A 20,367-nucleotide genomic window follows, 5' to 3' on the forward strand; every position below is an offset into this window, starting at 1 on the left:
AAATGTGTTTAAATTGCAAAATAAAATAAAAATAGTTAGATTATAAGAAATACATTTTATTCAATGGGGCAAGGGAAAGCAGAGATGAACACAAAATACTTTTAATTTTACCCATATAACAACAGCCTATTTTTCAAGTATAATATGTTTAGAATATCATAAACAGTAGTGTTTTACATGCTGTTCCAAATTTCATTTTATATATTCATACATTTGTAGCTAAAGATATTACTGTGCAACTTTGTTTCTGTTTAACCCACTGTTCCTAGGCCCTCATTGAAAATAAGAATTTGTTCTTAACTGACTTGCCTAGTTAAATAAAGGTAAAAATAAAATAAATAAATAAAACATGCCTAGTTAAAAAATACATAAAAAAAAGCTATGACATTCCTGGGAGTGTGTAAACTTTCATTTTCTATTACCATTGCATTTTTGTATGTTCTCTATAGTTATGTACTTGAAAATGTATCAATTGACCAACAGACTTGATACAACATATCATAGTAATGTAATTCTTCACTGGATCAGTCTGAAACGTTGCACACACTGCTTCCATCAAGTGGCCAATATCTAAATTACACCTAGACTCCTATCTGAATGTATGGCCTTTCTCTTGCATTTCAAAGATGGAAAAAAAACCCACATGTTTTTTTGTTTGTATTATGGTAAAAACCAGAGCTAATGTGTTATATTCTCCTACATTAATTTCAAATTTCCACAAACTTGTGCTTGTGTTTCCACAAACGTGTTTCCTTTCAAATGGTATCAATTATATGCATGTCCTTGCTTCAGGTCCTGAGCTACCGGCAGTTAGATTTGGGTATGACATTTTAGACGATTTATCAATTTTTTTTAAATGAGGTTTTAGTCAGAAGTTATTGCTACACGATTCAATTTAAGGGGACACTTTGTCATGACGACAAGGTGACTGGGCTCTACTCAAATGGCACAACAGAATCATTCAGATTGACCAAGGGACAACCATTTTGTCTAACTGAGGAATGTCCCCTTTTATATCTGGAAAAGGACAAAGTAGTAAAAGTAGAAACTGATGATGCTGCAGCGCTGCTCATCTTCACAGTGTTAATCCAGTTGACATCGGTGTCTTGATAGAGGTCAGCTGGTGAACCTACAGTAGAATAGAACTGAGGGGTATTTTACTGAAATTCTCTTACCAAACTTTGTATCTGCACAGTTTTCCAGTAAATCTGTTTTGTAGAATTATCAGTGGAAATTGTTTAAAGTAGTCCTTGTGCATGGATTTGCTTGCTAAACTTTTATATCAATGGTCTTTGTTTGGCATACATTTTCAAATAAAATAAAATCATGCATGGAATTGCCCCTATTCCATTTAGGCCCTTGTCCTATGCTGTAAAGCCCATACATTTTTCTCAACAAATTATCATTGGGTCAGTGCCACTGGAAGGTGTTTTGGGGAAATAATATCCTCTTTCAAGCTATATGCACATCATATTGTGCAATTTGTGTCTCCCCTTTTCGTAGGCCTAGATTACATGGTTGCATTCAAGACAAGGTCGTTTTTATTGATCTGTTTATAAAAGGCCACATTTTTCCCACGCAAAGAAAAGAGAAGAAACGTCTCTGATACAGCATATCCACTATGCTATGTCCATATTTACTATGCAACTATGCAGTCAGCCATACACAGTGATTAGACTGAGTTATATTTATAGCCTAAATTATCACTATCTAATCTACTCATCACATTAGGAATAAACTCAGCAAAAAAAGAAACGTCCTCTCACTGTCAACTGCGTTTATTTTCAGCAAACTTAACGTGTAAATATTTGTGAAAACATAATAAAATTGAACAACTGAGACATAAACTGAACAAGTTTCACAGACATGTCACTAACAGAAATGGAATAATGTGTCCCTGAGCAAAGGGAGGGTCAAAATCAAAAATAACAGTCAGTATTTGGTGTGGCCACCAGCTGCATTAAGTACTGCAGTGCGTCTCCTCCTCATGGACTGCACCAGATTTGCCAGTTCTTGCTGTGAGATGTTACCCCACTCTTCCCCCAAGGCACCTGCAAGTTCCCAGACATTTCTGGGGGGAATGGCCCTAGCCCTCACCATCCGATCCAACAGGTCCCAGACGTGCTCAATGGAATTGAGATCCGGGCTCTTCGTTGGCCATGGCAGAACACTGACATTCCTGTCTTGCAGGAAATCACGCATAGAACGAGCAGTGTGGCATGGCTGGTGGCATTGTCATGCTGGAGGGTCATGTCAGGATGAGACTACAGGAAGGATACCACATGAGGGAGCAGGATGTCTTCCCTGTAACACACAGCGTTGAGATTGCCTGCAATGAGAACAAGCTCATTCCAATGATGCTGTGACACACTGCCCCAGACCATGACGGACCCTCCACCTCCAAATCGATCCCGTTCCAGAGTACAGGCCTCGGTGTATCACTCATTCCTTCGACGATAAATGCCAGTCCTGTCTGGTCCAGCGACGGTGGGTTTGTGCCCATAGGCGACGTTGTTGCCAGTGATGTCTGGTGAGAACCTGCCTTACAACAGGCCTACAGGCCCTCAGTCCAGCCGCTCTCAGCCTATTGTGGTCAGTCTGAGCACTGATGGAGGGATTGTGCTTTCGGTTGTAACTTGGGCAGGTGTTGTTGCCATCCTGTACCTGTCCCGCAGGTGTGATGTTCATATTTACCAATCCTGTGCATTTGTTGTTACACGTGGTCTGCCACTGCGAGGACAATCAGCTGTCCGTCCTGTCTCCCTGTAGTGCTGTCTTAGGCGTCTCACAGTACGGACATTGCAATATATTGCCCTGGCACATCTGCAGTCCTCATGCCTCCTTGCAGCATGCCTAAGGCACGTTCATGCAGATGAGCAGGGACCCTGGGCATCTTTCTTTTGGTGTTTTTCAGAGTCAGTATAAAGGCCTCTTTAGTGTTCTAAGTTATCATAACTGTGATCTTAATTGCCTTCTGTCTGTAAGCTGTTAGTGTCTTAATGACCGTTCCACAGGTGCATGTTTATTAATTGTTTATGGTTCATTGAACAAGCATGGGAAACAGTGTTTAAACCCTTTACAATGAAGATCTGTGAAGTTATTTCGATTTTTACTAATTATCTTTGAAAGACACGGTCCTGAAAAAGAGTTTAGTAGCCTTACATTAGTCTAAAATAATAAAAGCATGTTTATTGTAAAGGTGCATTTTATGGTGAAAAAAATACACTACATGACCAAAAGTATGTGGACACCTGCTTGTCGAATATCTCATTCTAAAATCATGGGCATTAATATGGAATTAGTTCCCCCTTTGCTGCTATAACAGCCTCCACTCTTCTGGGAAGGCTTTCCACTAGAAGTTGGAATATTGCTGCGGGGACTTTCTTCCATTCAGCCACAAGCATTAGTGAGGTCAGGCACTGATGTCGGGCGATTTAGGCCTGGCTCGCAGTCTGCGTTTTAATTCTTTCCAAAAGTGTTCGATGTGGTTAACGTCTGGGCTCTGTACAGGCCAGTCAAGTTATTCCACACCGATCTTGACAATCAATTTCTGTATGGACCTTACTTTGTGCACATGGCCATTGTCATGCTGAAACAGGAAAGGGCCTTCCCCAAACTTTTGCCACAATGTTGGAAACACAGAATCATCTAGAATGTCATTGTATGCTGTAGCGTTAAGATTTCCCTTCACTGGATCTAAGAGTCCTAGCCCGAACTATGAAAAACAGCCCCAGACCATTACTTTGCAGTTGGTATTATGGATTCGGGCAGGCAGTGTTCTTTTGGCATCCACCAAACCCAGATTCGTCCGTCAGACTGCCAGATGGTGAAGCGTGATTCATCACTCTAGAGAACGTGTTTCCACTGCTCCAGAGTCCAATGGCGGTGAGCTCTACACCACTCCAGCTGACACTTGGCCTTTCGCATGGTGATCTTAGGCTTGTGCGCATCTGCTTGGCTATGGGGACCCATTTCATGAAGCTCCTGACGAACAGTTCTTGTGCTGTCGTTGCTTCCAGAGGAACTCGGTAGTGAGTGTTACAACCAAGAACAAACTATTTTTTACTCGCTTCAGCACCGTTTGTCCCGTTCTGTGAGCTTGAGGAGCCTACCACTTCGCGGCTGAGCCACTGTTGCTCCTAGATGTTTCCACATCACAATAACAGCCCTTACAGTTGACTGGGGCAGCTCTAGCTCTAGACTTTTGACGAACTGACTTTTTGGAAAGGTGGCATTGTATGACTGTGCCACGTTAAATGCCACTGAGCTCTTCATTAAGGCAATTCTACTGACAATGTTTGACTTAGGAAATTGCATGGCTGTGTGTTCTATTTTATACACCTGTCAGCAACGGGTGTGGTTGAAATAGCCAAAATACACTAATTTGAAGGGGTGTCCACATACTTTTGTATAGACAGTGCCTTCGGAAAGTATTCAGCCTTTTTCCACATTACGTTACATCCGTATTCTAAAATGATTCAAATAATTCCTCAGCTATCTATACACAATACCTCATAATGACAAAGTGAAAACAGGTTTTTAGACATTTTTGCAAATGTATTAAAAACAAAAAAATATTTTCCTTATTTACGTAATTATTCAGACCCTTTGCTATGAGACTCGAAATTGAGCTCAGGTGCTTCCTGTTTACATGGATTATCCTTGAGATGTTTCTACAACTTGATTGGAGTCCACCTGTGGTAAAGTCAATTGATTGTACATGATTTGGAAAGGCACACACCTGTCTATATAAGGTCCCACAGTTGACAGTGCTTGTCAAAGCAAAAACCAAGTCATGAGGTCAACGGAATTGTCCGTAGAGCTCCGAGACAGGATTGTGTTGAGGCACAGAACTGGGGAAGGGTACCAAAACATTTCAGCATTGAAGGTCCCCAAGAACACAGTGGCCTCCAACATTCTTAAATGAATTAAGATTGTAACCAAGACTTCCTAGAGCTGTCCGTCTGGCCAAACTGAGCAATCAGGGGAGAAGGGCCTTGGTCCAAGAACCCGATGGTCACTCTGACAGAGCTCTAGAGTTCTTCTGTGGAAATGGGAGAATCTTCCAGAAGGACAACCATCTCTGCAGCAGTCTACCAATTAGGCCTTTATGGTAACATGGCCAGATGGAAGCCACTCCTCAGTAAAAGGCACATGACAGCCCACTTGGAGTTTGCCAAAAGGCACCTAAAGGACTCTCAGACCACGAGAAACAGCATCATGCTGTGGGGATGTTTTTCAACTGCAGGGACTGGGAGACTAGCTCAGACTGGGGCGAAGGTTCACCTTCCAACAGGAGAACGACCCTAAGCACATAGCCAAGACAACACAAGAGATGCTTTGGGACAAGTCTCTCAATGTCCTTGATTGGCCCAGCCAGAGCCTGGACTTGAACCCGATCGAACATCTCTGGAGATTGATGAGAAAATAAAAATAATTTAATACATTTTATAATAAGGCTGTAACCTAAGAAAATGTGGGAAAAGTCTGAATACTGTCTGAAGGCACTGTATAGTGTAGCTTCCCCAAAGCTTCAAAATCACTCGCCGCCTACGAGAGAGACGCATGCTAGATAGCTAGACTACAAGCTATCTAGCTCTAATGTTGGCCAACTTAATCTTGTTGTTAACATCTGGGTGGCATAACAGCTAAACTAAACTTGAATGTAGACTTATCGTTGATGAAACGATCGGTGCAGACCCTGTACTGACAACTGTCTGGGTTCAGGTCTTGACGGGGAAGTTGTCTTTCCTGCCTTGTTAGAACATCCAAATACGGCACAGAAATTGACCATGGTAATTAATCAAGTAGTTTTAGGCATTGTTACCATGCAGCTTGGAGTAGCTGTTGTTGTCGGAATAATTGATTTATTGATCTTCCAACATGGCCACCAGGAGGCATTGTAGGTCACCTGGCAACCCTCCTATATTAAATCATATTTTAATCTAGTTATATCTAGTTGGGTATCATCTATTTAATATAATTCAATCTACTTTGAAGGCGACTGTGAAAGTGATGGGATAATTGAAGGAGTCAGGACTTCAGCTTCATGGCCCCAGAAAGCCTAGTTCACTTCAGGGCCCATTGCAATAAAACCTGAACAATTGCAATATACATTTTACTCAAGTCGACGTTCACCTTGTGACGTGCAATTCTCCAGAGTACACTGCTATTTTTCTATCTCTATCTTCTAAAGGCACTGACTTTTGGAGACATTTGGAGAACGTCATAAAAATAACGACGAGGTTGCGCTTCATCCATCCGCGAACACTGTGTCCCAGCTAATGACTTGTTGTTTTGTTTGTTGTCGTTGTTTGATTTCTGTCTTCCCTTTTCATAATTTTTTTCATTATTTTTCATGTCATCTGTCCACACTGTGGGGTGAAGTGCTGACAACGTGCCTTTTTGCAGAGTGGCTGCGCTGGTAGTAATTTAAAATCCATAACTGTATAAAAGGGGTCTCATTGAGACAAATGAGAGTGCTGCCTGTGGTATTACATCTAATGAGGGGCCTCGGCGCTCTGCTCTGTTTGCACAGCACCGTCCTCCTCCTAATGAAGTAGCAATATGGCTGCCTTTTATTAAAGCATGAGTCGACTGTGGATGTCTCATAGAAATGCTCTCTATCTCATTGAAATGTCCCCGTACACACACACACACACACACACACACACACACACACACACACACACACACACACACACACTCTATAATTACTGGAATGGTCATAAATCCCCCTTTTGTGATTATTTGTTTACTTTTATTACAGTGGCATGTTTTTTTATCGTTATTTGCTATTATATACACTCAGTGGCCAGTTTATTAGGCACACCACCCCATTCACAAAATTGGTTCGCTCCTACAAACAGTGAGTCACTTGGCCGTGGCTTGCTATATAAAACAGGCATTGTGGCATTCAGTTACCTAAGAGACTTTGAGCGTGGTACGATCGTCGGTGCCAGTGTGTGCCGGTTCCAGTATCTCAGAAATGTCCGGCCTCCTGGGCTTTTCACACACGATAGTTGCGTCCTGCTGATGGTAGAGTCAGGATGAGGCGTAAGCAGCATGAGTCCATGGCCCCATCCTGCCTGGTGTCAATGGTACAGGCTGGTGGCAGTGGTGCAATGGTGTAGGGAATGTTTTCATGGCACACGTTAGGTCCCTTGATCAAAATCAAATCAAATTGTATTGGTCACATACACATATTTAACAGATGTTATTGCGGGTGTAGCTAAATTATTGTGCTCCTAGCTCCAACAGTGCAGTAATATCTAGCAATACACAACAATACACACAATACCAATTGAGCAACATTTACATCCCCCCGAATAATTCAGTCTGTTCTGGAAGCAAAGTGGGGGTCCGACCCGATACTAGATGGGTGTACTTCATAAACTGTGTGTGTACATTTGCTATTATCGCTTTTTAAAAAACAACAAGATCAACATTTCATACTGCAGCATTTTCTCTTTTTATGTGGTGGACACATTTTGTTGCTACTGAGGTTTTATTATTGTAGGAACTTGAATACGTGCATAAAGACCCTGTGAGGGCAGTGAGTGATTGGGAGGTGTGCAGTGGAAAGAGACCCTGTGAGGGCAGTGAGTGATTGGGAAGTGTGTGGTGGAAGGAGACCCTGTGAAGTGCTGAAGGGAATAGAGACTCGGAGACACAGGAGATTGTCCTGTTGATTGGCGTGTCTATCTTCCCTTCATCCATCCGGCCCCCCTCCATCTCATTTAGTTTGGAGGAAGTGGAAATGTGTGGTCGAGTGTGTTTGTGCATGTGTGAGTGTGTGCATGTGTGTGTGAACATTGTCGGTGTGTGTGTGCCCCTACATGCCTGTTTGAGAATGTGACCGTCTTGTCAGGGAACCGTTCCTGGGCCCAATTATCTGTGGCCAAACTGAGCCCATCGAGGCTGGAGGTAAGTCCACCAAGCCCCTGTGAGCTACCATCGCTCCACTCCCCACAACCCGTCTGGCCCTATTGATGTTAGCAGGCAGGGTCTGGAGAATAAGTGCTGTGAGGCAGTATGTCAGATCGGTTTGATGTACTGAGTGAAAAGGAGGGTTGGATGGTTGGAGCTCAGAGATGGAAGGGGGTTGGGTTGCCAGGTCGGAGTTCAGAGATGGAGGGGGGTTGGGTTGCCAGGTTGGAGTCTCTGGGAAGGGGAGGCCCCAGGTGTGGAGAGTCCCAGCCAGGGAGGCAGGAAGTGTCAGCGTAGCACAGAGCTCAGCTCCGACAACCAACCAACCGCACACACACACACACACACACACACACCCCACCCCACCCCACCCCACCCCACCACCAGTATAGCTGTTATGAGGTTGGGAAGGAGAGGGCTGGGGGGTGGGGGAAGTTACAGCAATTAAAACTAAGGTGTAGTCCACAGGGGTTTAGTCGGGGGGGGGGGGCAATAAGGCAAATCGCACGACAACTTGCACTCGGGGACAGGGCACACACACACACTATATCCCTCCATCCATCTCCTCCCCTTCGAAATCTGTTTCCTATTCCTGGGGCTGAATGGCTAAGCTGTCCATGTGCCTAAATAATGATGGATGATTATTGCTCTCCGGACTCATGACGACGTATGCGCTTGTTAAAACGAACAACCCCATCATTTCTGTGAAATAGCTTCTCTGCATCATTCTGAGTGACGAATTCTAATAGATGCTTTCCTATGCAAGTGCTTGGCTACTTATGCTATTAATACTACTACTACATAGTCTAGTGACTATTAGAATTGTGTATGATACCACTTAAAATGAAGGACGTTTTATTGTTTTCTAAGTTTCTCTCCTGTATTTTTTCATCTTTAGTTTGTTGTTTTGTGAGGGCTTAGATGTCTCAGCCTTTCATCTGTCTTTTCTAGTGCTGTCTGCAAGTGTTTTAAGTCCTTGTTGTTTTATTAGGAGGCTATGTAATGCACTACTTCATTTAATATACATACTGTATTTGCATGTGTTTCTAGTTTTTACTGAATGTGTGTGTCTCTCAGTTTTGTATGCATGTAACACACATTCAAAAAGTAAGTGGAGTGCTTGGCCTCACAGTGCCAACTCATCCTTCCATTCTGACTCCCCTCCCAGTCGCATCACAAATAAACACATCATTTATCCGTTTCAAATGTCAACAACAAAAACAACAACATTTCCTGCCATAGGCAGGTGTTTGTCATGTACAGGGGAACTGCACTAAGACCAATCCTTAGAAGACTTAGACTTATAGTAAGATCAAATCCATTTTGACATATTTCTTTAAATGCAATTAGTTTTATGGGAAATGAAATAACTAAACCCCATTCTCTGGTGAGAAAGAGTGATCGGCGCCTCCCCATCCCAGTAGATAGGAGGAGTGGAATGACAGGCGGATCTGAAGTAGAGGGGTGGAGATGGTGCAGGTGCACACCCCTCCTTCTTCCCCCCATAGCTCTCAGCTGTTGAATCATTATTACAATGATTCATTAGAAATGGTATTGACAGGGCAAAGCCCCTGGAGTTGGGAATGGTATTGACAGGGTAAAGCCCCAGGCTTTTGACAGGGCAAAGCCCCATGGAGTTGGGAATGGTATTGGCAGGGTAAAGCCCCTGGTGTTGGGAATGGTATTGACAGGGCAAAGCCCCTGGAGTTGGGAATGGTATTGACAGGGTAAAGCCCCTGGAGTTGGGAATGGTATTGACAGGGTAAAGCCCCTGGAGTTGGGAATGGTATTGACAGGGCAAAGCCCCTGGAGTTGGGAATGGTATTTACAGGGCAAAGCCCCTGGAGTTGGGAATGGTATTGACATGGTAAAGCCCCTGGAGTTGGGAATGGTATTGACAGGGTAAAGCCCCTGGAGTTGGGAATGGTATTGACAGGGTAAAGCCCCTGGAGTTGGGAATGGTATTGCCAGGGTACAGTCCCTGGTGTTGGGAATGGTATTGACAGGGTAAAGCCCCTGGAGTTGGGAATGGTATTGACAGGGTAAAGCCCCTGGAGTTGGGAATGGTATTGACAGGGTAAAGCCCCTGGAGTTGGGAATGGTATTGACAGGGTAAAGCCCCTGGAGTTGGGAATGGTATTGACAGGGTAAAGCCCCTGGAGTTGGGAATGGTATTGACAGGGTAAAGCCCCTGGAGTTGGGAATGGTATTGACAGGGTAAAGCCCCTGGAGTTGGGAATGGTATTGACAGGGTAAAGCCCCTGGAGTTGGGAATGGTATTGGCAGGGTAAAGCCCCTGGTGTTGGGAATGGTATTGACAGGGCAAAGCCCCTGGAGTTGGGAATGGTATTGACAGGGTAAAGCCCCTGGAGTTGGGAATGGTATTGACAGGGTAAAGCCCCTGGAGTTGGGAATGGTATTGACAGGGTACAGTCCCTGGTGTTGGGAATGGTATTGACAGGGTAAAGCCCCTGGAGTTGGGAATGGTATTGACAGGGTAAAGCCCCTGGAGTTGGGAATGGTATTGACAGGGTAAAGCCCCTGGAGTTGGGAATGGTATTGACAGGGTAAAGCCCCTGGAGTTTTCAGATTCCTGTATTGTGTTTCTGTTGGGAGTCTTGTATAAGCTAGGCTTGGGGAAATGAAAGGGATTCAGAAGAGCCTAAATCAATTGAAATGAAGATGAGAATAGAACATGATGAATTTGTCGTTAGATAGTCTTGAGGTCACAGAATTTGTGCACAATGTTAAAGAAATGTAATTATAATTAAATTCCAGATTTGAAAGAATGATCTTAATATTTAGCCTACCACCACTTAGGCTAATAGCCTATCTTGCCTTGCTATCCTGAAAGGCCCTGAGTGAATGGTTCATAATTCTGTGATTGTTTACAGCCTAGGCTGTAGGATTGCCAACGCCAACCTTCTAGGTTTGACCTGAACCATAATCTCCCAGAATTCAGCATTTTGAGAGATTTTTCTAATGATGGTAGGTGGAATTATACATGAAATCTTTGAGAATTTTCAGAATCTGGCAACCCTATGATTTGTATTTCCTGAGGGGTGTGTGGGTTCAGGCGCTTAAAAAAAAAAATGGTATTGAAAATAATACCTTCTGTATTTCGAAAAATACGGTATAAACGGTATATCGCCCAAACCTAGTTTAGTCTCATGTTTCCTGAGGGGTGTGTGGGTTCAGTCTCATATTTCCTGAGGGGTGTGTGGGTTCAGTCTCATATTTCCTGAGGGATGTGTGGGTTCAGTCTCATATTTCCTGAGGGGTGTGTGGGTTCAGTCTCATATTTCCTGAGGGGTGTGTGGGTTCAGTCTCATATTTCCTGAGGGATGTGTGGGTTCAGTCTCATATTTCCTCAGGTGTGTGTGTGTTCAGTCTCATATTTCCTCAGGTGTGTGTGTGTTCAGTCTTGGGTGACTCAGGCCATGACTCAGGCCCTGACTGGAACTGTTTGTTGCTAAATGGAACCGGCCAGCTTCATAAGCCCACGTTAGTCATCGGAGTGAGTCAGTAACCATCAGACTAGCTTTGCCCTTTCAGACCGCAGGTCAGCGTTTCTTGTCACAAGTCTTGTTTTGGAGGCAGCTCTGCAGTGGTCACTAGCTGGCACAGTCACAATGTCATGAAATCTGATTTTTAAATCTAACATTAACTCTAACATTTAGCCACACTGCTAACCCTAATGCCTAACCCTAACCTTAAATTAAGACCAATTTTTACAATTTAGCCAATTTTGACTTTGCAGCAGGCCTATCTAAGAGGAAAACTCTTAGTTCTGCCTCCAGGACAAGACTCATGACAATAAACGTCAACCTGCTTTCAGAGCAGGGAATCCAAAGCCAAGGGAAAACACTTGATTCAAAACCTTATAAACTGTCACAAAGCTGTCTCCTCAGCTAGCCTGTAGACTATTTGCGGTTTGTGTCAAGTCGTTTGGCCTAATCTTTTGAGAGGGATCGTGACAGTTTATGGCTTGGCTAATACTAGTAGAGAGGTCTAGTGAATAAGAGTTGGAGGTCAGTTTTACAGTTATTATTTAACTTCCTCCGTTTCATAACAGATGTGTGTGTGTGTTTAATGCATGTGTGTGAATGTGCATGCTACATGTGTGCTGTTGTCATGGTGACATAGTTACATCAGTGCCTGTGCCTCCCTCCCTCCCTCTCTTGAATTATTATAATTTTTTCTACTTTTTACCCCTTTTTTCTCCCCAATTTGGTGATATCCAATTGGTAGTTACAGTCTTGTCTCATCGCTGCAACTCCCCTACGGACTCGGGAGAGGCGAAGGTCGAGAGCTGTGTGTCCTCTGAAACAAAACCCTGCCAAGCTGCACTGCATCTTGACACACTGCTCGCTTAACCCGGTAGCCAGCCGTACCAATGTGAACTCCAGTCTTTTTTATTGTATCACACCTCGCTCCTCTCACCTTTCACTTGTTTTTCACCACACCTGAACCACCACCTGCCCACCGCGTCCCATGGTGGCCCCAAAGCATCATGGGAGCCAAGGCCTCACCCACCAGGTGCCACCGACTCACCCTCATCTGCTGCCATGGCGACCAGTGAGCTGAGTCAGTAATTGGTTGTCCACCCGGGGGTGGAGGTCTTGGGGGACTACAGGCTTGAAGCTCTCTGCTGCCTGGCACTCTTGTTTGTCCCTCCATCTGGTTCCACCAGGGCCTCAACACGGCTGTGGTAGCCCACCAGGGAGCAGTGCTAATTTCGTCAACAATAACTATGACGAATAATACTCATCAACAACCTATTTTTCCATGCTAAAACTATGACGATAACAAGACGACATGCCCTGGGAAAAAACTATCTTACAAATTACTTTATATTTTAGTCGACGAAAAAGTGACGAGGTGAGAATTTCACATGAGACTATGGACAGTTAATTTCACGTGAACATTTTTATCCATGTTGTCCAATCAGAAGCATGCATGCAGAATATTCCATGCAATCCTCTCATTGGCAGAATGGACATCTTGCAGTTGCACGGTCTGGTTGAGCTTTTCTGGGCAGCTCTCCCACACAGCTCCCAGGAGGTCACTTCAGTCACTCGTCAATCTTTTGTACTGATGCGAAGGCAGGACACTGGACCTCTAAATAACCTCAACTAGAAACAATGTTTACTCTCTCTCTTACTTTCATGTAGGCTGTTTATTTTTGATCACATCAGAAACTCTATTTTCCAGTGTGAACTGTTATTCATTCATCTGTTGCTGCTCTTGCTCCGCACTTTTTTCCTATGAGAAATGTTGACTATTATGAGTACAGTAATACTTCAGGCATTTTTGTAAAGCTCAAATTATCCTGTTTTCAAGGAAACCTCTGTTATTTACCCCCTTGAGGGTTATGATGGGGAGAAAATCTGAGCTGTAAATAGTTTAATCTGTAGCTAATGCTTTATAGCCTATATGTTTATTTACGGCTGGCATTGGTTACAATGCCGCAATGTTGCCAGCTAAGGTATACCAGGCGGTAGTAGGCCTAGTTGGACAAGGCTATCTGAATGTGCACATGATGGAAGTTAGAGGTAGCCTAAATATTCATTATTTAATAGAAAAAATGCACTCAGTATTATGTGACTAAAATGACTGACTAAATCTAGACAACAATTCTCCAGAGTTTTAGTTGACTGAATAACTAAAACTAAAGAAGGATTAAATGGCTAAAATGTAACTAAGTCTAAAAGACATGTTAAAACTAAGACGTAAACTAAACCTAAAATAGCTGCCAAAATGAGCACTGTCAGAGAGCACCCTGGCTGGGTATGACTCTCTCCTCTGTCTACCAAAAACCCAGGCCCCAGCCTGCTCTGTTGTTGTCCGGCCTAGTTGCTAGTCTGAGCTCTCCTGGGCCCCTGTGTTACTCATTCTCTCTCTTTCTCTCCAGTTTCTTGCTTTCTTCCCATCTCTCTTCCTCTCTCTCTCTCTCCCTGCACATCTCTCTCTCTCCCTGCACCTCTCTCTCTCTCCCTGCACCTCTCTCTCTCTCTCCCTGCACCTCTCTCTCTCTCCCTGCACCTCTCTCTCTCTCCCTGCACCTCTCTCTCTCTCCCTGCACCTCTCTCTCTCTCTCCCTGCACCTCTCTCTCTCTCCCTGCACCTCTCTCTCTCTCCCTGCACCTCTCTCTCTCTCCCTGCACCTCTCTCTCTCTCCCTGCACCTCTCTCTCTCTCCCTGCACCTCTCTCTCTCTCCCTGCACCTCTCTCTCTCTCCCTGCACCTCTCTCTCTCTCTCCCTGCACCTCTCTCTCTCTCTCTCCCTGCACCTCTCTCTCTCTCTCCCTGCACCTCTCTCTCTCTCTCTCCCTGCACCTCTCTCTCTCTCTCTCCCTGCACCTCTCTCTCTCTCTCCCTGCACCTCTCTCTCTCTCTCTCCCTGCACCTCTCTCTCTCTCCCTGCACCTCTCTCTCTCTCTCTCCCTGCACCTCTCTCTCTCTCTCTCCCTGCACCTCTCTCTCTCTCTCTCCCTGCACCTCTCTCTCTCTCGTTGTACCCCTCCACCTTTCTTTTTCCCTCTTTTTTTCCCTCACTTCTTGCTCTATCACATAGCTCTCTCTCACTCCACCACTATTTCTCTCTCTCTTTTTCCTTTTTTTGCTCTGTACGTTCGCTATTCCTTCTTTCTCTTCCTCTCACATCTCTCTCCCTCCCCCTCTGTCTGTCTTTGTTAGTTACCCCTTAGTCCCAGGGCCCTAATCCAGGGGTCCCCGACTCCCCGTGTTGGAGGGACACAGCTGAGAGAGAGAGAGGTGGCCAGGCAAAGCCCCTGCCTGCCAGCCTTCTATCCCCTCTCCCCCTCACCTCTTGCCCCATGCTGATCTGTGATTCCCCTGGCCTCCCTAGTATCCCCCACCCACCCCCCTCTACCCGTTTCCCGCTGGTCCCCTTGGATCCTGCCGCTCGCTCCCCTTTCACTGTTGCCCATATGTTGGGGCAGCCCCCCCCCCTCCCCCCAGGGCCCTGTTAACACTGCTCAGACACACACACACACCCCTCCCTACCCTACCCACCTCCTCAACCAAACTCCCACCACACCACCGCCGGTTTCATTTGTTGCCATTGTGTTCTTTTCTTTTTCCCACTCTTCCATTTTTTTAAAATCCTCGCTGGTACAATTGTCTTTGATTGACCCGCTCCCCCTGTCAATGTCTCTCTCTCCTCTACTTCCTCCTTCTCTCTGTCTTCTACTTCCTCCATCTCTCCTTCTCTCTGTCCTCTACTTCCTCCATCTCTCCTTCTCTCTGTCCTCTACTTCCTCCATCTCTCCTTCTCTCTGTCCTCTACTTCCTCTATCTCTCCTTCTCTCTGTCCTCTGCTTCCTCTATCTCTCCTTCTCTCTGTCCTCTGCTTCCTCCATCTCTCCTTCTCTCTGTCCTCTACTTCCTCCATCTCTCCTTCTCTCTGTCATCTACTTCCTCCATCTCTCCTTCTCTCTGTCCTCTGCTTCCTCCATCTCTCCTTCTCTCTGTCCTCTACTTCCTCCATCTCTCCTTCTCTCTGTCCTCTACTTCCTCCATCTCTCCTTCTCTCTGTCCTCTACTTCCTCCATCTCTCCTTCTCTCTGTCATCTACTTCCTCCATCTCTCCTTCTCTCTGTCCTCTGCTTCCTCCATCTCTCCTTCTCTCTGTCCTCTACTTCCTCCATCTCTCCTTCTCTCTGTCCTCTACTTCCTCCATCTCTCCTTCTCTCTGTCCTCTACTTCCTCCATCTCTCCTTCTCTCTGTCCTCTGCTTCCTCTATCTCCCCTTCTCTCTGTCCTCTGCTTCCTCTATCTCTCCTTCTCTCTGTCCTCTGCTTCCTCTATCTCTCCTTCTCTCTGTCCTCTACTTCCTCTATCTCTCCTTCTCTCTGTCCTCTACTTCCTCTATCTCTCCTTCTCTCTGTCCTCTACTTCCTCTATCTCTCCTTCTCTCTGTCCTCTACTTCCTCTATCTCTCCTTCTCTCTGTCCTCTGCTTCCTCTATCTCTCCTTCTCTCTGTCCTCTACTTCCTCTATCTCTCCTTCTCTTCCTCCTTTCTTTGTCCCCCTTTACACCTTAATATATATTTTCCTTCACCTCCTTCTCTGCCCTCTGCCCTCATCTGTCTCTGATTTCTCCAGGCCATGCACTGTTATATGGTGTGGCGCAGTTAATACTTAGATTTATAGGCTCCTTTAGATGTATAAATGTTCTCTCTCTCTCTCTCTCTCTCTCCTCTCTCTGTTCTCTCTCTCTCTCCCCCAACAGGAAACTCTTCAGACAGTCCCCAAGTTCTGCTTTCCCTTCAGTGTGGACAGGTACGTTTGTTATAACACACACACACACACACTCCCTCCCCTCTCATCGTTTGTAATGCCGCACAGCCGGCAGCCGTGTTCTCCGGAAGCTTTTTGGAGAGTTTAAGGTCCTAGACCCCCATAACACACACACACACACACCACCCCTCTAGGGAAGTAATGTGTCTCTTCAGAGTGTGATTTACCAAACCCAGCTGGTGGCTAGGCCCGAGCTCTCTCCTGTCCCCCACTTGGTTGAGAGGGAGCTACTTTTAACTATGTTATTATGGCCTATCAAATACTGTCTCAGTAAACTAATACTAAATGATACTATATTTAGTTTGTACCTCAGACTGACAACACATACAATATGAGACTTAAAGGTACACTATGCAGAAATCGCTCCACCATTTCCTGGTTGCTAAAATTCTAATAGTTTGCCTCATTTCTGTTTTATGTGCCGAAATATCAAGTATAGTGTAGAGAATCATTGTACCATCTAAACCGCTGTGAAATATATTTTGAATAACCACAAAATATTGTATTTTCAAAGATGCAAAAACAAAACTCAAGACCGGGAAGCATAGAAAAGCGCACATAGAACTTATCTACCACTTCTTAGACTTGCTTTCAATAAGAATGACATCTATAACTAGTTGAATTTGGTTGGGTCACCCAAAAAGTTACATATTGCAGCATTAACTCCACAGCTACACACTAGCTTGCCCTATTCCTTAGCTTGACAGTTATCACACCTACAACAAGAGAGGTGGTTTGGTTACTTGGAAACTGAATGTTCTCACCTCTTACACAGTTTCCACACAATATGCTACAACCTGCATCATTAGAGAGAGAACACTACTCTGGTGCTAGTGTAGTCCCTGAGTGCTATCGCCATCTACAGGAGAGATGAGGAATCACACGCATGGTGACTGCAGTCACCCCAGTCAATATCAACAGGAGTGACACATACAGTGGAGGAGAAGGCAGGGAGGCAGCGAGTGGGAGGAAAACTGTGTGTTTGTGTGTGTGAAGCTGTTTGACATTTCCTCCCGCGTCCGTCTCTTTCTCTTGACACTGGCTCTACTTGCTCATGTTGAGAAATCCATGGGTCAGAAGTAGCTTCACTATCACGTCCACACAAACACACGCACACACACACACGCACACGCACACACAGCCCATTATTCCGACCTCTTGTCACACGAGAGAGAGGCTGCCCGCTAGGCTTCTATAGTTAGCCATGTGACATGCTGACTCAGGGCATTCTTGTCACCCCAGCTACTGGCCATGCCACACACCCACCCACACATCCATCCACACAGCCACCCACACATCCATACAGCCACCCACACACCCACCCACACATCCACACACCCACCCACACATCCATCCACACAGCCACCCACACATCCATCCACACACCCACCCACACACACCCACCCACATATCCACATAGCCACCCACACAGCCACCCACACATCCACACACCCACCCACATATCCACACAGCCACCCACACGTCCACACAGCCACCCACCCATCCACACACCCACCCATCCACACAGCCATCCACACATCCACACAGCCACCCACCCATCCACACACCCACCCACACATCCACACAGCCACCCACACATCCACACACCCACCCACATATCCACATATCCACCCACATATCCACACAGCCACCCACACGTCCACACAGCCACCCACCCATCCACACATCCACACAGCCATCCACACATCCACACAGCCACCCACCCATCCACACACCCACCCATACATCCACACAGCCACCCACACATCCACACACCCACCCACATATCCACACAGCCACCCACACAACCACACACCCACATATCCACCCACCCACCCATCCACACACCCACCCACACATCTACACAGCCACCCACACATCCACACACCCACCCACATATCCCACAGCCACCCACACAGCCATCCACACACCCACCCACATATCCACACAGCCACACACACATCCACACAGCCACCCACACATCCACACACCCACATATCCACATATCCACCCACACATCCACACAGCCACCTACCCATCCACACACCCACATATCCACACAGCCACCCACACATCCACACATCCACCCACATATCCACCCACACATCCACACACCCACATATCCACCCACCCACCCATCCACACACCCACCCACACATCTACACAGCCACCCACACATCCACACACCCACCCACATATCCCACAGCCACCCACACAGCCATCCACACACCCACCCACACATCCACACAGCCACACACACATCCACACAGCCACCCACACATCCACACACCCACCCACACATCCACACAGCCACCCACACATCCACACACCCACCCACATATCCACACAGCCACCCACGCATCCACACACCCACATATCCACACAGCCAGCCACACAGCCACCCACACATCCACACACCCACATATCCACCCACCCATCCACACACCCACCCACACATCCACACAGCCACCCACACATCCACACACCCACATATCCACATATCCATCCACACAGCCACACACCCATCCACGCACCCACATATCCACACAGCCACCCACACATCCACACACCCACATATCCACCCACACAGCCACCCACCCACACATCCACACAGCCATTCACTACTATAGGGTGGAGCACACAGTCAAGCTTACCGTATGCTTCCCAGTGGAAAGCAGTTTGCGCATATACAGTGGCTCACAAAATTATTGACACCCTTGATAAAGATGTGTAATAAAAAAGATGTGTAATAATGAATAATAATTAAAATACTGAGCTATATGTATGCAAAAAAACATTTGGGAAATGTAATTATTTTATACTAATACAATTGCTCAGAGAAATAGGTTTTGTAATGCGTTTTTTTCTCAAAAAGTTAGGGGCAAAAATTTTGACACCCCTAAAGATACTTAATAAATAAAGTAGTCAAAAGTGTAGTATTTGGTCCCATATTCCTAGCACACAATGACTACATCAAATCAAGCTTGTGACTACAAACTTGGATGCGTTTGGAGGTTGTTTTGGTTGTGTTTCAGATTATTTTGTGCCCAATAGGTGATCAGGATAATCCTGAATGAATCGTGAATAATGATGAGTGAGAAAGTTACAGAGGGTCAAAGATCATACCCCCAGGACATGCTAACCCTCACCATTACCAATAACAGAGGAGGTTAGCATGTCTTGGGGGTATGATCTTTGACCCTCCTTCTCACTCATCATCATTCACAATGCATTCAGGATTATCCATAATCGTGGTAGAATCCACATTAATATAGAAGAGTGTTTACAATGAAAGTGACTCCAAAATGACATAATACATTATTTGTCATTCATTTCTATTGGGCACAAAATAATGTTAAACACAACCGAAACGAACTGCAAATGCATCCATAAGCTTGATGTAGTTATTGCGTGCTAGAAATTTGGGACCAAATACAACTTGAGAGTCTTTATGGTTGTCAATCATTTTGACACCTCTACATTTCGAGATGTTTTATTTTTTTGGTAAAACAAAATCTCTTTCTCTGAGCAGTTGTATTAGTATAAAATAATATAATTTCCCAATTTTTTGAGCATATAATATATCTTAGTATTTTAATAATTTACTTTATACAGTCATTATTGCTTATATTTATTAAGGGTGTCAATAATTTCGGACCCAACTGTATTACGACAACATTTTGTAACGTCATTGTGTTCGGCAGGGTTTGTTTTGGCTGTTAGAGCACACATATTTTTGGTAGCCGAAATCGACGCCCTTCGTCAGTGATTGGTCGGTCAACATTAGGGCTTCTTCAATTAAGTGTGGCAAATGGTCTGAATACTTATGTAAATAAGGTATTTCTGTTTTACATTTTTTATAAATGAGTTAAAATGTCTAAAAACCTCTTTTCGCTTTGTCATTATGGGGTATTGTGTGTAGATTGATGAGGGAAAAAATCTTAAATCTATTTTAGAATAAGGCTGTAACGTAATAAAATGTGAAAAAAGTAAAGGGGTCTGAATACTTTCCGAGTGCACTCTGTTGGTGCGTACGACGTCTCAAGGAAGACCAACAGTAATATTGCCACTTCTCTCTAGTTATTCAACCTCATTTTTAAGGGAGTATGCAAG

The 20,367-nt window shown here is 45.1% G+C and overlaps 1 protein-coding gene across 5 annotated transcripts in view; it reads left to right on the forward strand.

The window, feature by feature from the left end:
- The window catches only part of LOC110523223 (DENN/MADD domain containing 1A), a 175,508-nt gene that overhangs the window by 51,336 nt on the left and 103,805 nt on the right, over nt 1-20,367 (forward strand). For all 5 annotated transcript variants that reach the window (XM_036976817.1, XM_036976815.1, XM_036976818.1 and 2 more), the window contains exon 4: nt 16,187-16,236. In XM_036976817.1, coding sequence (XP_036832712.1) covers nt 16,187-16,236 — 50 coding nt within the window. The remainder of the gene's footprint in view (nt 1-16,186; nt 16,237-20,367) is intronic.

The sequence above is a fragment of the Oncorhynchus mykiss genome, chromosome 5, assembly GCF_013265735.2.
Source record: "Oncorhynchus mykiss isolate Arlee chromosome 5, USDA_OmykA_1.1, whole genome shotgun sequence".
NCBI lineage: Eukaryota > Metazoa > Chordata > Actinopteri > Salmoniformes > Salmonidae > Oncorhynchus > Oncorhynchus mykiss.